At 42.3% G+C, this 16,393-nt stretch overlaps 1 protein-coding gene across 1 annotated transcript in view; it reads right to left on the reverse strand.

The window, feature by feature from the left end:
- Positions 1-16,393, reverse strand: part of LAMA1 (laminin subunit alpha 1) — a 163,393-nt gene that overhangs the window by 776 nt on the left and 146,224 nt on the right. Inside the window, exons 53-62 of the mRNA XM_007062321.3 lie at positions 16,047-16,217; positions 14,711-14,862; positions 13,822-14,007; positions 13,088-13,292; positions 11,762-11,874; positions 10,652-10,841; positions 8,560-8,718; positions 7,717-7,870; positions 5,851-5,984; positions 3,035-3,257 (exon numbers count right to left, since the gene is read on the reverse strand). Coding sequence (XP_007062383.3) covers positions 3,035-3,257; positions 5,851-5,984; positions 7,717-7,870; positions 8,560-8,718; positions 10,652-10,841; positions 11,762-11,874; positions 13,088-13,292; positions 13,822-14,007; positions 14,711-14,862; positions 16,047-16,217 — 1,687 coding nt within the window. The remainder of the gene's footprint in view (positions 1-3,034; positions 3,258-5,850; positions 5,985-7,716; positions 7,871-8,559; positions 8,719-10,651; positions 10,842-11,761; positions 11,875-13,087; positions 13,293-13,821; positions 14,008-14,710; positions 14,863-16,046; positions 16,218-16,393) is intronic.

Below are 16,393 nucleotides of genomic sequence, written 5' to 3' on the forward strand. Positions count from 1 at the left end.
AACCCACCTCAGCCTGAGGGAAGGGAGGTGATAGCCATGCCGCAATCACTGTTACAGAACAAGCTGGTCTGGAGCCCAGTATATCTTCTACCAGGACATTACAGCTGCTAGATCTTGTACTCTTTTGGCCTTAGTTGCTCCCCCAGTCCATCCCTTCATGCTGAACTACATGGAACTGTTTACAGAGATCAGCTCTATTGCATGATGCAAGAGATGAAACAGTGCACTGAATGCTTTCTGCAGCACTTATTATGGTGGGTGAGTATCTCCCTTGTCTGCACCTATGATACATATTTCCAAGAGGAATCTTGCTAGAGGAACAATTACTATTGCATTAGCACCATTTAAACAAACATAACCCCCATAAAACCTTCAATGGAATCCTAGGAGATCAAGCAGTAGCCATGCTTGATGGAATCATTCATTAGTAGCTGTAAACTATCTTGAGCTCCAACACGCAAGGTGCTGTACAACTGCAAAGTATTATTCCAAAGCTTTCCAAATGCTTAAAAGTCATGTTTGCGCTGTAGATTTCATCAATCTAAGCTCTTCATAACAAGTATGCCTTGTGACATTACACTCCATATTCTTTATGGAAATATGCTTATAATATGGATATGGCATAACAGATATACTTTGTGCAAGATATCATGTAAGATATCATTGGAAAGGTTATGATTTACTGAATGTGATTATCCAATTTGCATGCCCATTTCTCATTTCTGTATCTGAAGTTAGGAATACTGACCATGTATCTATATTTCAAATGTGCTACTTTGGGTGTCACCCACAACTAGCCTTTCAGGTACAACAATGCAAAGCCAGACAGGGCTGATGGCCCAGCAGCAAAAGACAAAGGACTGTGGAAGAGTTTAGTCTTCCTGTGGACGCTCCAGACAGCCTACAAGTATTGGCTGCTACAACCCTGCCAAGACATGTGACTGAGCCACCCAGTACTGGAACCCCCCCGGAATGCCAGTGTTTTTCCACTGGAAGACAAAGGGGTCCAACCCATCACAGGCCTAGCTGTTCTAATAATAACTGCCATTTCAGAGAAAAATGTAGTGGGCGTTTCACACTTTGTTTAATAAGTCATCATCGTCTGATGTCTATTCAGGCTCAATAGAAGTATAGGTATTAAAAAGCTGCAAATAAATATATTCACCCTGCTTGCAAAGTGGCCAATTTTCTGATGTTACAAATGCAATCTTTTTAATGGCCTACAGTACAGTTTAATTATGGCCTACAGTACAGTTTAATCTTAAAAGCACTAAACTCTATTTTTCTTGGCATTATTATAATTTAATGACAAATATTTATATGAAAAAGAAAATTGTGCAGAGCAAATGAGACCTAATGATAAATTTACACCCGGTGTCTATCTTGGCCTGTAGAAACAGTCCCTCGCAGACCCAAGTATGACCCTCTCAATGACAACTGTAAAGGTTTCCCTGTCGTTTGTAAGAGCAACTCCTAACTCACCACATCTAACACGTTGTCATAGTATTTATCTATCAAAAATGTCATGTAAGGTATCAAATAAAAGTTTATACCATACTGGTCATCATAAGTAAGGTTACATTTTAGTCAGAGGTATTTTTAGTAAACGTCACGGACAGGTCACGGGAAGTAAACAAAAGTTCACGGCCTGTGACCTGTCCGTGACGTTTACTAAAAATACCTGTAACTAAAATGGGAGGGGGGCAGTCCAGAGGGTGCCACGGGTGCTGGGGGAGGTGGCCGGGGACCCTGCTGGTGCTGGGGGAGAGGGCTGGGCCACGGTGCACGGCCCAGGACGCCTGCTGGTGAGGGGGCGGGGCGGGGGTGCTGGCAGGGCTCCCTACCCAGCTCTGCGTCCCTGCAGTTCCTAGGTGGCGGAGGGCACAAGTGCTGGCTGCCGCAGCTCCCATTGGCCAGGAACCGAAGCCAATGGGAGCTGTGGGGGTAGGGCTTGTGGGTGCGGGCAACACAGAGCTCCCCCCGGCCCCTCTGCCACCTAGAAGCTGCAGGGCCATGCAATTGGGAGCCCCCTGCCCTTAGCCCTGAGCCCTCTCCCACACACCCAAACTACTGCTGCTGCTGGCCCCATCTTTGTTAATAGACTTCACTTTGTTTTATCCTAAGTAAATCTCAGTGCTGTAACATTCAGCAAAGCGTGAATGCTGGTGTGTAACCTGGTGTGTACACTGTCTCTTTGGAGGCCGCAGACTTGGTAATTACTGAGAGTGTCCAGTGATGGGGCTGGATACCATGGAGGAGCATTCTTCAAGGGGTCTGGGGTGTACCAAGCTTTACCTGCAAGGCAAAGTAAGGGCTGGCAGACTCCTGAGAAATCTGTCTGGGGTGCCTAACAAATGGGGATGACAGGGAGCTGTCACTCAGCTTAGCATCAGCAAGTCTCTCTCTTACTAAGGCAGAGGGGTAACATGGTCACCCGCAGTAAGTGTCACACCAAGTAGCTGGCACCCTCCCCTCCGCTGCAGAGAGGGAGGGATCTCAGAGGACAAGCACAGCCCCATAATGCATCGTGCTAGCCATGTAGCGGGTGTGGCCACAACAAGTGCGGGTGAGCATGGTATAAATGCCTACACAGATGGTGGGAGGGGGAGGGGGAATGCCTTGATATTCCCGTTGATACAGCACACCCTCACAGGATGCTCCGCACGTGAGGATCCTGTGTCGCCTCAGATTGACAAGTGGCCCCGTTCCATGGAAACCCCAAGGAAGGGAAGTATTTCACAGGGTACAACTCTCTTCCAGTGTTAGGGTTGAGACTTGGCAGGGGCAGTGTAAATTGACACCGTCTTGTGCCAAATTCAATAGATCTCGTTCAATAAATCAAAAAAATTTCTGGCAGAATCAATTTTTCATGACCGGAGTTAACCCATCCCCCACAAAGTAAGTTCTGGAGACTCAAAAATGTTAGTAGGATCTTAGCATAACTGATCTCACATTACATTCACTAAATTATTATGGTCTATGCAGTTTGTGAACTGTTAGCTATTTAGTCAGAGAGAAACACTACTGTACATACCTGGAAAGCCTCCAACATAAATGGGATTGTTTGTATCTGCAGATGTTGACTGGATGTGGGGATTATCAGCCTGAACCAAATTCCCATCAATCATCAGAGCAATGCGATGCTTGCTTTTGTTTGCTTGAAGCTTGTGCCACTTTCCATCACATAAGCTATTTGCACCTCGTGGTTCATATGTGGCTGTTATTCTGCCAGCTCCATTGTTGACATGGAACAAAACCTGAACAAATAACCGGATGCCAATAATGACACAGACAGTAAGAACATGTGGAGCAATCTGATTGAATAAAAGCACAGTCATGCTGCTGCAAAGAGTCCTTTTTTTTTTTTTAAATAAATGACTGATGAGTAACCAAAGCCCAGTAACCAATTTAATTGATGGCGTTTAAATCCTTATTAAAGTATTTTCTAAACCTAACCATGATACATTCAACAAGCTAGGCATTCTTTATTGAGATATAAATGTTTGATATAAATATGGGGACTGGTTCTTCTACACCAGTGTACTTCCACTGACTTAATAGGCATTACACCTGACTTATACTGGAGTACTAAGACCATCATGTCCAGTAATTGCTTCAATATGGCAGCAGTTATGTACAGGATGGGAAACCACTAGGTCAGTGCCAATATGTGTGTGGATACAGATGTATGAATGTGTGGTTCTATTTCTCTCTCTCTTTTTTTTTTTTTTTTTGTTTAAACAGGCTAAAAGACAAAATTTTTGTGTTGACCCTCAAACATGTAAATATTACCCAAAAACAAGGGCAAATTGGGAAAAATATTTAAAAGCAATGTATTATTTACTTATTTATTTTGTACAGGAGTGAGGAATTATGACTGATTGCTACAAGGTACTTTCTGTGTAACTTTCTGAATCATAATGACCAGTGAGACCTAGAACACAATTAATTACCCGGAGTACTAACCATAAAGATTGCAGTTCCCTATAATGGAGGCATGGCCAGCAGCTCGTCAATTTTGTACCCGTAAAAAAGATGGGAACTCTGACCTCAGACATAGCCAGCTCTAGGAAATCTTCAATATTTAGATAAGCAATTTTGTTGGGGGCATTGTCTGCAAACGGATAAATTAGGGTGTGGGATAAGGAATTGTTATTCTATTGCAATAGGGTAATGAGCTCCCTAGTCAATGGCATTACATGTAAGTTGGTTCTTTTTTTTTGGGATGAAGAAGATTTTAAATTGTCTGGGTGGCAGATAATGAGAAATTTCCTGATGTACAGAGGGCTGAGCTGAACAGCCACAGGCTCCCTCTCAAGAGAGCCCGAGGACTATTGCAATTAACATGAGGAGGCAGAAGCCTGGCTCTTGCAGTGAGCTTAGACTACTTATTTATTCATGGTACAAATTAGCAGATTAACTCCTTAAATTATGTCATTTTTGTAGTTGGCAAATATTTCCCTTTTTTAATCTACTGAAATAAAGAGATGTTTTTATATGCATATCCCCTGATTCTTCCCTGCAATGTCCCCACTTTTCCCACTAGCTTTGGGACTCTCAAAAACCTAACGATACTTTGGTAATGCTACCACTTTCCATATTCATTAAGGTGTCCAAGGATGCAGTGTCCATTCCATTACAACTGAAGAGATGATAGTTGGGACATGAAGCCTTAAGGTTGAGGGTATGTATGGGGGGAAATAGTGGTGGACACTCCCACCAGCCCACACGTCTCAGATAAAGGCATAAAAGCCTCCACCTCCATAAAAAAATCACTTAATGGAAAAACATTCCCTGTAAATTACAATAGTGCTTATGAGATGGCTTGGTTCAAACAGCCATTGTGTTTTCTTTGGGTTCTGTTATTCTGAGCTGGTTCATGCTTCTCTTCACTGCTGAAGTATCATTAGGCAGACCCACTGAAAAGTTTTAAATAAATAATGTTGTTAACTTTTAGCTTTGTCAGTTGTATACAGAAAGAAATATAAATTCCAAAATATAATTTATATTTGAAAAGTAATCACAGAATTTGTTTTTAATTCAATTTAAAAGGCCTCATCTGTTTACATTAATCCTGTTTTAGAGATTTACAGTTCTCCTTTGTTTTAACTGTAACCAAAAAAGGGACTAAATCTTGTACTATTTTCTTTTCCTAAGTAAAATTAAATTGATGGATTTCTAAATCAGCTTTATAAATAACTAAGACTTCTAGCAAAAGAAACAGGGAAACTTAATCCAACATTCTTACATATATTTTCCTCTAAGCTCTTCAGCCTCATTTTAAAAGAAAATGATTGAATACTGAATGGTAACTCATTCCATTTCCTGGCAAATTCTCATCTCAGAATAACAATAGGACTTTCACCTATGCTAACAAAATTCTTGCTAAGACACAGCAGCTAAACACTTTCTGCAAGAGCATGCTTGGGTAAGGGCAAGTTTAGCTTAATTGAAAAGGGTACCAACATATATGAAAGGTATTTTGCTGGTCCAGCAAACAGCATATACAGTATAGTAGTGAGTCCAACTACAAAGGAAAGCACAAACTCTTCAGGCTGACATAAGTACTATGGTCGGTAATTATAGGATGAGGAGTCTCCGTGCTGCTTCACATTGTGGTGAACCTCATGATGTGAGCCCACCTTCCTTGTGACCAAATGTTTGCCCCAGATTATGTGTTGTATTTATGAATCACAGCAACATCTTTGTTTCTATCACATTGCCTTCAGTTTAATCACTTATTACTGATGTAATGCTCAACACTTCCGACTTTCCCATTTTGCACAAGCCTTGGAGAACTATCCCTAAATTCAACTCCCCTAGTGAGTGTCCCCTACATATGCAACCCACCTTGCCATTCACAATCTCCAGTCCAATGGCATCTACTTTAGCACTACTGATTCCAAGAAGAACTCCATTCATAGCCATGGTGCGGAACTCAAACGTAATGTTCACATCAGATCGGACTTTATAACCTTCTTTGACTGAAAAATAAATGATAAGCACAAAGTAAAAGATTAGGAATGTGACAGATATGGCAATGTTCTCCAATATCTTTGTATTGTATTGAGTTTATGTATCATTGTGGGCCAGGGATTGTATGTAATTCCATGGGAGAGGGTAACCACAGCCCCTCCAGGAACTAAGAACAGTGGGCAAATTCTCTCAGGTTGAAACACCCCCAGAGAGTGGCAGCCTGTGGCAGGCTTGCCTATACTAGTTCAAAGTGGATTCTCCAGAAGCCAACAGACACATAAAGGACTTTTGAATAAAAAGCCAGAGTTTAAACTGATCCAAGGCCTTCTTTCTGATGTAGCAAACAGATAGAACCCTCTGTCCAAATGGGAGGGGGTGGGGTTGGGGGGGGGTGGTGTCCAATCCTTAGGGAAGGGTTCGAAGGACTGACACTGGCCAGAATCCTTATGAAAATGGTGGGAGTGATCTCTGGTAAACTTATTAGTGTGTGTGTAGGTTCTTTATTATTTTTAATATGTTATTTTTCTGTAATGCTTTTACCCTAAGAATAAATGTATTTGCTTAGAGAAAACTGTTTGGTAAGTTATCACTGTGAGCAATTAAGCTCTTTATGAAAGACTGGCAGCAGGGAGGCAGCATGGAAAAGCTCCAGCAGCGGGGAAGCCTTTCCCCACTGCCTGAGCTTTTCCCTGCAGTGAGGAAAGATTCCATCAGTGGCACAGGACACCATACTGCTAAAAACAGCACTCTGTGTGTGTGTAGAGAGATGTATAGGGTACATATCCACAGGGTTTAAGCATGTCTTTACTCCCATAAGCAGTACCTCACCATCTACCCTGCTATTTATACCCCTCCTGGGGGACATGCCGTGTATGTACTCTATATACTGGTGTAAGGAGAGTGCAGTGTAGACATATCCTAAGAGAGGGTGCCATTGCATGGAGGGGGAATACAAGTGCAGTTGCTCTGAACTGTGACAAGTAATCAATAGTACATGTGATAATTAATAGGCACGTTAACTAACCTGAATGGACAGGGTTTTTGCTGAGTCTTTGGAAAGCTGTTTGTAGACGATAATCCAAATTCAGAAACTATGTGTAAAGTGGTGAGAGTTAAAATTCCCTTACATGCGGTGAAGTTCCCTTTCACTCATATAGACTCTTACATCAGTACCCTGGGCTTAAGTAGATCTAAGGGAGTTTACATTGGTGTAGTTCAATATGTTGAGGAAACAGAAGAAGTCAGAGGTGCTGGACCAATTTGTATAATGGGGGTGCTGAGAGCCATTGAACCAAACTGTAAACCCTGCGTATGATGGAAACCACTTCAAGCCAGGAGGTCTCGCAGCACCTCCAGTTCCAGCACCTATGGAAAAAGTGTAAAGTGAGCCCCATTCTTTTTTAAATTCACTCCCTTATACCTTCTGATTCCTCAGCCTTTAAATTACACCAGTTTAAACTCTTTTACACGCACACAGAACTTTTTTTTTTCCTCAGCTGGAGAAGAGTTAGGTCTTTTACTTGTGTCAGAGACTCCTTTGCAGACTGCCAGTCACTGGTGAGTGGGAAGGGGGCAGTCTTGGACGTAAAGGGGGAAGGAGTTAGTTAGAAATACATACCCAGAATATACAATAGTTGAATGAAGTGTCATTTAATTATGTTCACTGCATCTAAGCATAAACTTGATGGGTTTTCATTAGCACTAATTCAATAAGCTATTGATTCCATTAATGACACTTACCTAGAGCAGCAAACCCGCTTCCATCAAAGAAAGTGCCTTCCTGTGCTGTTGCATAGCATTTATTCACAGCAAGGATGGAGACAGGGCTCTCTTTGTCAAGTTGCTTGTTGTTAATCATCACACTGCCAATGCATGCAGGGATACTGTGAGTGACCTAAGCGTAGTGAGATATAACAGTTAATACATAAGGCAAATTGCAGGCTGATCTCTCACAGCAATGCCTGACATCACTGTAAATTAAGGATTCTCTGAAGACAACATTCAGGGATTTAAAGCACCAACATAATTATTTATACAGTGCCGCAAATGTACATGATGCCTTACAGCAGTAAAAATAAATAGAGTATAATCAAAACAGAAAACAATCCCTGCCTAGAAGTGCTAATAGTCAAAAACACATGCTTGAGAGGCCTGCTCCAGGGGTTTGCCATTGCCATTAATGGGAACAGAGAACAAGCCCATAAATTAAAGGCGCTTGAATTTGCTTCAGTACGTTATTATGAAAATCACTAGTATTTTTCTAACCACTGTTTTCATTAAATTATAGATTCAAAATGTTAACATCTTTGTTAGCCTGTAATACATTAAGTCCAATTATGGAAGAGGTAAGTGTCAAGTTACAATACACAGGGCGGCAGAATTGCCATAAATAACAGACCATCTAGTCCTGTATCCTACCCCAGTCAGTGACCAGTACCAGATGCTATAGAGAAAGGTGAAAGAAACCTGTACTGGAAAATTATGCTTCCTAACCCCAGACAGTTGGGGCTTAGCTTATGCTGTGAACCATCAGGGTTATCTCTTATACATTTTTAACTAAGATATTTTCAAAAGAAATCTTACATTTCCAGTATTTCTAGCTGTATAATCTAAAGGAAGCCCTCCCAGATAGAGCTTCCCTTCCACATCCAACGTGTTACCATCTCCCAGAGCATTAACTGCTGCAGATTCCTGTCCATCGACGGTGATTATGCCTTTTCGTTTAACATACTCTGTCTTTACCTACAAGAAATAGCAAAGTTTGTATCAACCTGCTGCCCACAATAAGAGTAGGCAAGATCCATTTCTGAAGATGATTTCAGAGGCTAGCTTGCATTAGCATACTGTATTTGGAGTTACTCTGAGAAGTCCTCCACAAGTTGAGGTTATTTCAGAACGCAACAGCATTAATGCTCAAGGGCCTTCATCCCCAAATCACTGACATTCAAACACTCCATGGCCTGCACTGATTGCCTATTGTCCTGTGAGTGCATTTCAAGGTCTTGCTATTAGTATTTAACGCATTAAATAAAAGAACTGGTCTATTTTAGTTATATTTAAGGCAGCTTCAAAACTGTTGGTGGGGACCATAATTCCGGAATATTCTGCCCCTCAACATACACTAGAGCTCGTCTGTGGTGTCTCTGACTGTAGTGCATCTTTACTTTCTTTGTGTGGTAGTTTATGTTGTTTGTTGCTCTACTTGTATTAGGCATGCAAGACAATATTCTGAGGACTCCCAGGATGGACGTGGAAGGTGGCACCTCTGTGCCATCCATCCCCACAGATGCCCCCTCAGGTCTCCAGGCACGGAGAAGAAGGGCAAGGACTAATGGGATGTATATTGTCTTCTCCACCAGCCTCAAGGAAAATTCACGCTTAAGTTAATGCTGACAGAGTTAGTCCTAACCTTTGTGCGTAGCTCCGGTGCAGCGTGAAACCCAACCTCCTCACAAAGGGAGGAGCCTCCCAGAGACAAGGGGGTCCAGTGGAGCTCTGCTGGCAGGAAACCAGAGAGAGGCAGGGTACAGAGATACAGGGCCTCTGCACTGAAGGCCCTGGCCTCCATTGGATTCTCTGACATCTGTGGCCAACACATATACTTTCTCTACATTGCACCAACCCCTACCCCTTGATGGAGAAATCTGCAGAAAATTCTGTGATGAACCTGCTAAGCAGGGACTACATTTCCTATCAGCTCCCTCCCCACTGCACATTCCCTTCCTCCCAGCCAGGTAGGAGGAAGGATCCTGAACAAGGAAATGACTAGGCATCTTTGGGAAGCAGCAGTGACTAGCAAGGATCTGCAGAAGTTGGGTGCAGATAGGAACTCCCAGGAATTATGGGCAGAGCCGTGTGTGGAACAAGCTGCGTCTGCCAGACACTACAGCTGGGCGTAGATCTGTGTAGGGCTTATAGGGGAGCAACAATGGCTGGAGAGCGAGCCAGTGCAGCAAGGCCCCAATGAGAGACACTAACTGAGCCTGCCCTGGAAACCTGCAAACTCTTATTTGCTTAACTAGGGACTGGATTGGAGAGGGAGACCCAGGCACTAGGCATGAAGATCCCTGACTCGACTGGACTGTCCCAGGGCTCTAACAAGAACAGCTACAGGTTTCTTTGAACTGTAGCTGTTTAAGTCTCTGTACCTATGGTATTTGCAACCTTTCCCTTCCTTCCAGACCTAGTTAAATACCCCTTTCCCTTAACCACATGTCTCGGTGATCACTGGGATCCACAAGGGCTAGCACCAGAAGGCCTAGCTGCTGAAGCATCTACAATGTTTGCCTCCAAATCATGGTACACCTAGCACACTACTGGCATCTTAGGGGTTCGGTGTATTCCAGCCCTGAGCAGCCCTAATAGTTACAACTCAGAGTTTCCAGGCCACTCCGAAGGATTTTCTCATAGAAGGGGTGATTGCTGCTTTGGCTTATTACTCCTCTTTTCATTAAGTAATTGTCTCTTAATAAGCTGAAGTACTTTATAGGCTGTTAAGTGCAGGACTCACTTCACAGTTAATAAGAATAAAAAAGAGAAGTTCATTATTCAGGTATTTGAATTATTTCAGAACAGTGGCCAAGTCCTGCATGCAAACACTCTCGCTAATGTGTGGGAAAGGCAAGCAAAATTGACCCAATGACTGCAGGTGAGTTCAAGCCTCTTGGGTACCTACCGTGTGCCATTTGCCATCACTGATGGCAGCAGGGTGAAAGGCTACAGCTTTTCCTTTTCCAAGATCAAATAAGAAATAGAGTTGTCCCCCATGAAGCTGAAGGGCTGCATAATCAATCTGGTTCTGGTGAGCCAGGTAGTAAATCAGGCCACTAGAGGCATAAGTTCTCAGATTCAGCTGGACAGAAAGTCTAGACAGTAAAAATAGAATATTTTTCAAATCCTTGTTCTGTAGTGATAGAAAACTTCCCTGAAGACTAAAAGTTATTGGTTTAAAAAAGGATCAAAGTAAATTATAACCCACTGTATATGTTTGAAAGCATGACCAATAGAGTTTCCGAAATAAAAAGTAATACCATATATCAGAAACACACGAACAGCTTGTCACAGGGTGAGTGGGCTCTTTAAGGGGGTTGGATTCAGCTGCACCTTGTGAAAGGCTCAGGCCACCTCTCCAGGTGAGGGAAGTGAGCCCTGGGCTAACCTGGTAGAAGCCTGTGACTCATAGCCAGGCCTGCTGGGATATATAGAGAAGCCTGAGTTCAGGGAGAGACTGAAAAGATCAGGGAGATGCTTCTTAGCACACAGACAGATATGTAGGGAGTGTATATAAGAGCAGGGTGGGAAAGCTGGATACCAGCCCACTGAAGGAAAAACTGAGCAGGTGGACTCTCTTTAGCTCTCAGGACAGGTGGTCTGAGGAGTGAGTGCAGAAGGGAGCTCCTGCAGGGGATCCAGAGGGAATTGGGGAAGAAGTTTCTGGAATAAGACCTGGCTGAAGTATTTTTGTACTGGGAAGGAAAACCCTGTGAGAGATTTAGAAGCCCACAAGGGGCACAAAGGACTGCTATGCCTGAAGAGAAAGTTTGGGAGACTCTGATTTTGAGTTAAACTATTAATTTATGTCAATAAAGAAGATCCTGGGAGAGGAGCGTAGTTACAATCCACTAGGTGCAGGGCTTTAGTTGATAATGGCAGAGTAAAGAAACTGAGGCAGAGGCAAGGTCTGATGCTGGGTTTGGGGAGAGACACCACTCCTTTATAAAAATTGTTCTCTTTGTCTTGCATTTAGCTGCATAAATGTGTCATGTGTCATTCAAGATATACCTACTTCCTTCTGACGGTAGACTGATTAAAAGGCAGTACTATGTGGCTGCCTTTAGCAAGGCCAAACTGGTGGGCACTGGGAACATGATCTGGTATTGAATCCTGTGCACACTGTCCCTGTTAATGAAAGAGCTTCATTAAAGAGAATATTCCACAAGAGACATTAAAATATGTTGTTGCGTAAGGAGTACTCTTTTATGGTGACATAGCTGTGCTGTTTGCTCCACGTGCAACTGACACACTGGAAAAATGTGAAGTGTACTGTAACAGCAATCGCCTGAACTCTCAGATGGTTGGGACATTTGGCAAGCACACAGAAAATGAGTTATAATGACTAGACCATGCTTCACAGCACTAACACAAAAGTCTCTGCTAGTTAGGTGTTCTAGCTTTTGATTTATTAATTTACTTCCAGTTTACTTGTTCATTAGTCTCTCGGCCTTTGTCACGGGGAGGTCAGAGTAGAATTTTGGTGTGAAATTCCTTAGCTACTCTTGGTGGAGATATATTCTCATCTATTCAGAGCATCAATAGCTCTGAATCAGAGTATGAAACAAAATTATACTACAGGTCTCAGACGGCTTAGCATTTCTTTTTATAGGCATGTGGTATAAAATCCACAAAACCTATGTCCCCGTCCCACATAAAAACGATTACCAGACACTCAGAAAACACTCAGTCATAAAGATATACAGCTCCAGAAAGAGAAAAGTAATGCTGCATCATGTTCTGGGGAATATAGCCCACACAGGTATTGTGTGAACTACACAGAGGCCCAAGACTCACAGGTAAAGACTGTGATACTATTATTGATCTTCTGCCTCCACAACGGTCCGGGTTTGATCCTCAGCAATGAAAGCATGGCAGGGACTTGCAACTGTATGCACATGACCACTGAGTTTTGCATGGTGACATAACATTGATTCAATCAACTTTAATTTGCACTGCAAATCTCGGCATAGATCCACTTTGGCAGGAGAACACGCCAATAATAGCAACTACTCTCTAACGTCACCTGCCTTGAGGTCTATATCCCCCTTTTTTATGCAGAACTCCTCAGTTGCAAGTGTACAGGTGGCTGATCATTGGCACACTTAATTGCATTTCCCTTCCTCATGGCCTTCAAGGTGTAAGGCCCAGAAGTGACTGCTGTACAGAGGTATACAGCATTGCTTTTTCCCTTACAAACCATCTTTTCAAGCCCTTGTTCATGTCATTTACATTCAGCTCTATCTCTCCATGACACAGAAGGGAAGTAAGCATATGGCTCTGTATTTGGGGCTAAGAAAAACACAGCTAGGATAGACCTTGCTCCCCCCTCAATACTCACTTTGCCGACAGGGGCAGCATGCACTAAGTTTGTAGTATGTACTCTCTTAATTTCGGTAAGAGGCCGCAGAGGAATTGGCAATGGCTGCAGTTCTGGTTGAATCTCAATATCCTCTGCTTGTATGGCAGATTTAGGCTTCTCTGAAAGCAAGCAGCTGTCCATATCCACATGCTCGTACCTCACCGCAGTGGTGAAATCCAGAAGCCTGGGTTTACAAAGGAGAGGGCTTTAAGTAGATGACAGTACTTTACAAGAACTTACCAACTTGTCAATGGGTGAAGATTTGCACATCAGTGGAAAATGTTTCAGAAGGGTTAAGCACAGTGGGAGAAAATCATTAAAGAGTATCCTCTAATTCTACACAACAATGTTCATGCAACAGTTTTCTTGGCCAGCTATCTTATTTGTGCATGCAAATCAGATCACTGGGAACCCAACTATGTGGGTTTGTGCAATGTATCTGTATGCATTAAAGGCACTTCTGAGGCTGACTGAATATCTGAAAATGTGGCCGGCAATACTCACTGATGCAAGTTTGATACTAATCTCTTTTGCATTTTCCTATTTATTACAGAGTGCTGGCAGAATGCTTGCCCACAGCACACACACACAAAAAAAGAGAGATATGGTCCATGCCCTGGAGATCTTATAGTCAAAAGCAACAGTTTACATTTTATATACACAGGCCTGCAGTTCCATTCTCCAAAAGAGTGCTGCCATTCATTCGGACTTACTGCATGTTAAAGATCAGATTTCTAATACAGCCGTAAAAAGATTCTGTCATCTTGAACCCAGAAATGCCCTCTCCTGCTGGAACCCCACCAGCGTAGAAGTTGGAAATATTCATGGGGCTCATTTCTGCCGACAAGCCAAGTCTCAGTTCTGCAGGATTACTTTCATCCACTTGTACTGTTATTATCCTGAAAGGGTGAAGCGGAAGATCATTCAACAAGGAACTTAATTTCAACGTCAGGAATGCCAGGTGCTAAGAAATAAAGATTCAGTGGCTCTAGAACACTTTTTATAGTGGGGGTGCTCAGAGCCAGCAAAACTGTAAAGCAATGGTCCCCAAATTTTTTACCTTGTCCTCCCCCCCTCATCTGCACCCCTCTCCCATCCCCTAGAGTTGAGAGCAGATAAGTGCAGCACCCCCCACACCCTAGTTCCCACGCCTATTTAAAGATTCAGAGCTTTTGATAATCCACCTAAACCATTTACAACTAAAGAGGTTCTTTGAATAATATTTTAATATTTAGTAGGATGGATTTGTTGAGTAGCTTTAGAAATGTGACGACTAATCCTGTTACAGGAGTAAATTGGACATGTATGTTTCTTAGTCAAATAAATAGTCAATTAACTGTCTACTTTTTCTAGCAATATTTAGTACATTTTACTCAGGTGGTCCCGACTGTCTAAAGCTTTCAAGAGAGCTTTTATGCACAACTTAATCAGTGGCTGTATGCAATTACCATATAAATCAGGACTCTTTCAATAACAACAGAAACACACAACCCTGATTATTCCACTGAAATGAGCTAGCTAAACCAGTTCTTCAGGGAACATGGTGAACTGAAAATGACATACAGTAATTAAACAAGTGGTACTGTTCACAGTCACATGTACCTCTTATTCCGGATCAGGATAACAGAATGTTCTTGCCCATCACTGTATGTTCCATTAGCAGGCTGGAGGATGATTTTTCTAGTACTTGCTCTGTCTCCTGCATTAATATGCACTGCAAGATGACCATCAATCAGCATGATGGAAAAGAAGGGCTGTGGAGATTTAATCATTCAATTAATTTTTTTACTGCAATTTTGTTTTCTTTCATACCCTATAAATAATACTTAAAAGGGTGATGTGGTCAAATCTGCCACCAAATTTAGGTGTTATAGACAAACTCCGATGAACTCCACAACCAGAAGAAAACATCCATCATTTATTTTATTTATTTTTTTTGTTTATTTTTAAAATTTCAGTGGAAACAAATCAAAAATAAAATACCAAAACATAAACTGGCCCCTGCAGTCAAATACTGTAACACTGTGACAGTGAATGAGAACAGATAACAGCTAGAGAACTAAGCCTTCTAACTAAAGAGACATGAAAGCTGGGAGTCCCTCTGTCCATGGTAAAAGCTCAGGTAAAAACGCAATCCCTTTATATCCCCATAAGATAGTGCTAAAGGAAAGGATGCTGGGATGCCGTCCTTGGACGCTGCTTGGGAGCTCCATCTTTCACACCAGCCTCCAGATAGCCGATATTCGATAAATTTGAAGCCAACAACCACCACCTTCTGCTGGAAAGGGAAAGGAGCATTGTCTCTCCCTCTGTTCTCCCTCTCATTCCAGAGCCTCTTGAATGTTGTAAGTTGAGTGGGTATCTACTATCCTACCCTTCTACCAGCCTCCTGGCTGCTACAATCAGATATCTGGGGTGCCTTCACTACTCTACTTCCTACCCAATCTCCGTGTTTGAATCTTCCTCCCCACTGCCTGCCTCTGTTGCTGTTCATAGCTTTTCTAAGTAGTAGCAGGATGAAACTGACTTCATTCTTTTCAGTTTCAACCTCTCCACATAGCAGCAGCAAAATCAACAATGCTCTGGTCAGTTTTCACTCTGCTTCAATTCTGCAAAACCATGAGCAGCAGTAGAGGTACTGGAGTTGTCTGTCTGCAGATTCAGGAACACAACACTGCACTTGTTTACCTTTGGCTGATATTTGGCTCATATTTCTTTGCAACCATCAGGGCTAGATATATTTTTTTAATTTGTAATGCAAGTTTACATTCTGAAAGAGTCAATATTATTTGCTTGAGAAAAACTTCCTATTCACTCCCCAGTGGATTTTTTTCTAGCACTGCTATCCAGTTTATATTCTTAAACTAAGCAGGTGATCAGACACGTAGAAGCAAAGTAGTGAAAAAGTATTTAAGGTTTAAAAGCAGTCAGTACTGACCAAATGTGCTTGTCTTCGTCGTCGCTTCTCCATTCCTTTGCTGAGACCAGCCAAGATGATGCCACTACTGTTCTTAGTAGCAAAAGTTACCATCAGTTCTGATTCTGGAGACAGGGACTTAGGTAGCAACTCAATGTAGCCATCATTCAAGATGCTAACACTACGGATAGGCTGTTTTGCAAAAGGAGAGAAATAATTGATAACTTTTGTCCCCTATGAGATGTTGAATGTGAAAGAACAATACCAATAGTGGACTAATTGATAATTTATCAACAAAGCAATACACTTCTACTCTCTACATTGCATCACAAAACACTGATTCATTGTTTAATCCACAGCAATAATCA

This window comes from Chelonia mydas, chromosome 2 (assembly GCF_015237465.2).
Source record: "Chelonia mydas isolate rCheMyd1 chromosome 2, rCheMyd1.pri.v2, whole genome shotgun sequence".
In the NCBI taxonomy this organism is placed as follows: Eukaryota; Metazoa; Chordata; order Testudines; family Cheloniidae; genus Chelonia; species Chelonia mydas.